General features: G+C 52.5%; 1 protein-coding gene across 1 annotated transcript; it reads left to right on the top strand.

Moving 5' to 3' along the window:
- The first annotated feature begins 328 nt into the window (after nucleotides 1-328).
- LOC139024155 (serine-rich adhesin for platelets-like) lies at nucleotides 329-5,180 on the top strand. The gene is made up of 6 exons (XM_070438683.1): nucleotides 329-1,241; nucleotides 1,455-1,841; nucleotides 2,185-2,760; nucleotides 2,846-3,045; nucleotides 3,132-4,728; nucleotides 5,140-5,180. The coding sequence occupies exons 1-6, from the start codon at nucleotides 329-331 to the stop codon at nucleotides 5,178-5,180; spliced, it is 3,714 nt and encodes a 1,237-aa protein (XP_070294784.1).
- The last annotated feature ends 515 nt before the right edge of the window (nucleotides 5,181-5,695 follow it).

Genomic DNA, 5,695 nt, shown 5'->3' with positions numbered 1-5,695 from the left:
AGGTGACTGAACGAGTTGCAACAAATCAAATCAAATGAATTTATATAGCCCTTCTTACATCAGCTGATATATCAAAGTGCTGTACAGAAACCCAGCCTAACAACCCAAACAGCAAGCATTGCAGGTGTGTAGAAGCACGGTAGCAACAAATACTCAAACTGGACAGTTATGTCTTCCATCTCTTCATTCAAAGACTCAATCACGGACACTCTTACTGACAGCTGTGGATGCTTCGGGTGATGTATTGTCTCTACAGCATCCTAAGATGCTGGGTTCTTTTACTGAAGACTCCAAAGCGTACTGATAATAAACGGAACAGATTTATTTAATGTTCTCCTGGACACATTACAGTCGACTGCTCTCTAACAGCCTCTACAGCCCAACAGTCGACTGCTCTCTACAGCCTCTACAGCCCAACAGTCGACTGCTCTCTACAGTCTTCAGCCAACAGTCGACTGCTCTCTTCAGCCAACAGTCGACTGCTCTCTTCAGCCAAGTCGACTGCTCTCTTCAGCCCAACAGTCCGACTGCCTCTAGTCTAGCCCAACAGTCGACTGCTCTCTACAGTCTTCCAGCCCAACAGTCGCTGCTCTCTACAGTCTTCAGCCAACAGTCGACTGCTCTCTTCGCCAACAGAGTTCGACTGCTCTCTTCAGCCCCAACAGTCGACTGCTTCTCTTCAGCCCAACAGTCGACTGCTCTCTTCAGCCCAACAGTCGACTGCTTCTTCAGCCCAACAGTCGACTGCCTCTACGCCTCTTCAGCCAACAGTCCGACTGCTCTCTTCAGCCACCAACAGTCGACTGCTCTCCAGCAGCCCTCTTCAGCCCAACAGTCGACTGCTCTCTTCAGCCCACCAGTCGACTGCCCTCTACAGCCTCTTCAGCCCCAGTCGACTGCTCTCTGCAGCCTCTTCAGCCCAACAGTCGACTGCCCTCTAAGCCTCTTCAGCCCAACAGTCGACTGCTCTCTCAGACCCAAAAACAGTCGACTGCTCTCCCACAGCCTCTTTCAGCCCCAACAGTCGACTGCTCTCTTCAGCCCAAACAGTCGACTGCCCTCTACAGCCCTTCGCCCAACAGTCGCCTGCTTCTGCAGCCTCTTCAGCCAACAGTCGACTGCCCTCTCTACAGCCTCTTCAGCCAACAGTCGACTGCTCTCTTCAGCCCAACAGTCGACTGCTCTCCACAGCCTCTCCAGCCAACAGTCGACTGCTCTCTGCAGCCTCTTTCAGCCCAACAGTCGACTGCTCTCTACAGCCTCTTCAGCCCAACAGTCGTCTGCTCTCTACAGCCTCTTCAGCCCAACAGTCGACTGCTCTCTTCAGCCCAACAGTCGACTGCTCTCCTACAGCCTCTTCAGCCCAACAGTCGACTGCTCTCTGCAGCCTCTTCAGCCCAACAGTCGACTGCTCTCTGCAGCCTCTTCAGCCAACAGTCGACTGCTCTCTGCAGCCTCTTCAGCCAACAGTCGACTGCTCTCTGCAGCCTCTTCAGCCCAACAGTCGACTGCCCTCTGCAGCCTCTACAGCCCAACAGTCGACTGCTCTCTGCAGCCTCTTCAGCCCAACAGTCGACTGCTCTTGCAGCCTCTTCAAACAACAGTCGACTGCTCTCTACAGCCTCTTCAGACCAACAGTCGACTGCTCTCTCACAGCCTCTTCAGCCAACAGTCGACTGCTCTCTACAGCCTCTTCAGCCCAACAGACGACTGCTTCTCTAAGCCTCTTCAGACACAAAGTCGACTGCTTCTACAGCGCCTCTTCAAGACCAACGTCGAGCTGCTCTCTACAGCCTCTTCAGCCAACAGTCGACTGCTCTCTACAGCCTCTCAGACCAACAGTCGACTGCTCTCTACAGCCTCTCAGCCCACAGTCGACTGCTCTCTACAGCCTCTCAGCCCAACAGTCGACTGCCCTCTGCAGCCTCTTCAGCCCAACAGTCGACTGCTCTCTACAGCCTCTTCAGACCAACAGTCGACTGCTCTCTTCAGCCAACAGTCGACTGCTCTCTACAGCCTCTTCAGCCCAACAGTCGACTGCCCTCTACAGCCTCTTCAGCCAACAGTCGACTGCTCTCTACAGCCTCTTCAGCCAACAGTCGACTGCTCTCTGCAGCTCTCAGCCCAACAGTCGACTGCTCTCTTCACAGCCTCTCAGCCCAACAGTCGACTGCTCTCTTACAGCCTCTTCAGCCAACAGTCGACTGCTCTCTACAGCCCAACAGTCGACTGCTCCTACCTCTTCAGCCCAACAGTCGACTGCTCTCTACAGCCTCTTCAGCCCAACAGTCGACTGCTCTCTACAGCCTCTTCAGCCCAACAGTCGACTGCCTCTACCGCTCTTCAGCCCAACAGTCGACTGCTCTCTACAGCCCAACAGTCGACTGCTCTCTCAGCTCCACCAACAGTCGACTGCTCTCTTCAGCCCCAACAGTCGACTGCTCTCTACAGCCCAACAGTCCGACTGCTCTCTACAGCCCACAGTCGACTGCTCTCTACAGCTCAACAGTCGACTGCTCTCTACAGCCTCTTTCAGCCCAACAGTCGACTGCTCTCTACAGCCTCTTCAGCCCAACAGTCGACTGCTCTCTACAAGCCTCTTCAGACCAACAGTCGACTGCTCTCTGCAGCCTCTTCAGCCCAACAGTTCGCTGCTCTCTTCAGCCCAACAGTCGACTGCTCTCCACAGCCTCTTCAGCCCAGTCGACTGCTCTCTTCAGCCCAACAGTCGACTGCCCTCTACAGCCTCTTCAGCCAACAGTCGACTGCTCTCTGCAGCCTCTTCAGCCCAACAGTCGACTGCCTCTACAGCCTCTTCAGCCCAACAGTCGACTGCTCTCTTCAGCCCAACAGTCGACTGCTCTCCACAGCCTCTCAGCCCAACAGTCGACTGCTCTCTGGCAGCCTCTTCAGCCCAACAGTCGACTGCTCTCTAGCAGCCTCTTCAGCCCCAACAGTCGTCTGCTCTCTACAGCTCTTCACCCAACAGTCGACTGCTCTCTATCACCCAACATCGACTGCTCTCTACAGCCTCTTCAGCCAACAGTCGACTGCTCTCTGCACGCTCTTCAGCCCAACAGTCGACTGCTCTCTGCAGCCTCTTCAGCCCAACAGTCGACTGCTCTCTGCAGCCTCTTCAGCCCAACAGTCGACTGCTCTCTGCAGCCTCTTCAGCCCAACAGTCGACTGCCCTCGCAGCCTCTACAGCCCAACAGTCGACTGCTCTTCTGCAGCCTCTTCAGCCCAACAGTCGACTGCTCTCTGCAGCCTCTTCAAACAACAGTCGACTGCTCTCTACAGCCTCTTCAGACAACAGTCGACTGTCTCTACAGCCTCTTCAGCCAACAGTCGACTGCTCTCTACAGCCTCTTCAGCCCAACAGTCGACTGCTCTCTACAGCCTCTTCAGACCAAAAGTCGACTCTTAAGCCTCTAGCGTCGACTGCTCTCTACGCCTTCAGCCCACAGTCGACTGCTCTCCACAGCCTCTTCAGACCAACAGTCGACTGCTCTCTACAGCCTCTTCAGCCACAGTCGACTGCTCTCTTACAAGCCTCTTCAGCCAACAGTCGACTGCCTCTGCAGCCTCTTCAGCCCAACATCGACTGCTCTCTACAGCCTCTTCAGACCAACAGTCGACTGCTCTTCTTCAGCCCAACAGTCGACTGCTCTCTACAGCCCTCTTCCGCCCAACAGTCGACTGCCTCTACAGCCTCTTCAGCCAACAGTCGACTGCTCTCTACAGCCTCTTCAGCCCAACAGTCGACTGTCTCTGCAGCTTCTTCAGCCCCAACAGTCGACTGCTCTCTTCAGCCTCTTAGCCCAACAGTCCGATGCTCTCTACAGCCTCTTCAGCCAACAGTCGACTGCTCTCTACAGCCACACAGTCGACTGTCTCTAGCAGCCTCTTGCTCTTCAGCCCAACAGTCGACTGCTCTCTACAGCCTCTTCAGCCCAACAGTCGACTGCTCTCTTACAGCCTCTTCAGCCCAACAGTCGACTGCCTCTCTACAGCCCAACAGTCGCACTGCGTCTCTGCAGCTTCTTCAGCCAACAGTCGACTGCTCTCTTCAGCCCAACAGTCGACCTGCTCTCTACAGCCGCCAACAGTCGACTGCTCTCTACAGCCCAACAGTCGACTGCTCTCTACAGCCAACAGTCGACTGCTCTCTACAGCCTCTTCAGCCCAACAGTCGCACTGCTCTCTCACATAGCCTCTTCAGCCCAACAGTCGACTGCTCTCTAAGCCTCTTCAGACCAACAGTCGACTGCTCTCTGCAGCCTCTTCAGCCCAACAGTCGACTGCTCTCTGCAGCCTCTTCAGACCAACAGTCGACTGCTCTCTGCAGCCTAACAGCCAACAGTCGACTGCTCTGCAGCTCTTCAGAAACAGTCGACTCTCTCTCAGCCTCTACAGCCAAAGTCGACTGCCTCTCTCAGCCCAACAGTCGACTGCCCTCTGCAGCCTCTTCAGCCCAAACAGTCGACTGCTCTCTACAGCCTCTTCAGACCAACAGTCGACTGCTCTCTGCAGCTTCTTCAGCAACAGTCGACTGCTCTCTTCAGCCCAACAGTCGAGCTCCAACAGCCCCGTCACTGCTCTCTACAGCCAACATCGACTGCTCTCTACAGCCTCTTCAGCCAACAGTCCGACTGCTCTCTACAAGCCTCTTCAGACCAACAGTCGACATGCTCTCTGCAGCCTCTACAGCAACAGTCGACTGCTCTCGTACAGCCTCTACCAAACTACCATCATTGAAACTTTTTACCTCCTTGATCTTTCCTAATCCCAATCACTTCAATGCCAGAACGGAAACCCATTGTCATTTGTTAATTCAAATCACTCAACCGCTGCATAACAAATCCATTGGCATTTTGTAAACCCCCTTTTACCATCTTGACCGCGTTAGAACATAATCATTTCTCAAATACACAATATCTACCTTTCTTGCCCTTTGGGTGCTGTTGTGTCTGTGCCACAATGTTTTGTTCATGTGTGCGCAGCCGTGTTGTGTTGCTACCATGTTTTGTGTTGTCCATTGTCTGTGTTGTCATGTGTTGCTGCCATGCATGTTGTTGTCTTAGGTTTCTCTTATGTTGTGTCTGTCTTGCAATGTGTGTTTTGTCCTATATTTTTTAGCCACGTCCGCGGCGGAGGCCTTTGCCTTTTGTAGGCCGTAATTGTAAATAAGAATTTCTTCTAAACTGACTTTGCCTGGTTAAATAAAAACATAACATGTTTTGCAGCCCATTTTCCACAGTGAAATAGCCTATAAATAGCTGTGCCTATTAATGTTGTAATTGTGTGCCCTCGTAATTTGAGTGGATGAAATTTGGACACCCAAGCTATAGGCCTTTGGGCTAACAATGTAAGAAATAATACATTCAAAAAACAAAACATTGCATAGTTTCCTAAGGACTAGAAGCGAGGTGACCCTCTCTATGATTAAGCCTGTGCTTAGCTCTATTCTGTTTATTTTTATCCTAAAAAACTCCCCAGTCCTTAAAAATTACAAGCATACCCATAACATGATGCAGCCATCAGTATGCTTGAAAATATGGAGAGTGTGTAACATACGTCGGGAGTCAGAAAGCAGGTGCAGAAGGTGACTTTAATACTGAACAGATACAAAATAGCAAACATGGGCCGCATACTGAACATGAGACACAACCAATAACACCTGAGGACTGATGAC

The sequence above is a fragment of the Salvelinus sp. IW2-2015 genome, unplaced genomic scaffold, assembly GCF_002910315.2.
Source record: "Salvelinus sp. IW2-2015 unplaced genomic scaffold, ASM291031v2 Un_scaffold1112, whole genome shotgun sequence".
Taxonomy (NCBI): Eukaryota; Metazoa; Chordata; class Actinopteri; order Salmoniformes; family Salmonidae; genus Salvelinus; species Salvelinus sp. IW2-2015.
This window is presented reverse-complemented; position numbering and strand designations above follow the sequence as displayed.

Coding starts and splice junctions, on each gene's coding strand:
- LOC139024155 (XM_070438683.1), top strand. CDS start 329: ATGTTCTCCTGGACACATTACAGTCGACTGCTCTCTAACAGCCTCTAC. Junction 1,242..1,454: donor CAGCCTCTTTCAGCCCAACA/GTCGACTGCTCT, acceptor TGCTCTCTGCAG/CCTCTTCAGCCAACAGTCGA. Junction 3,046..3,131: donor TACAGCCTCTTCAGCCAACA/GTCGACTGCTCT, acceptor TGCTCTCTGCAG/CCTCTTCAGCCCAACAGTCG.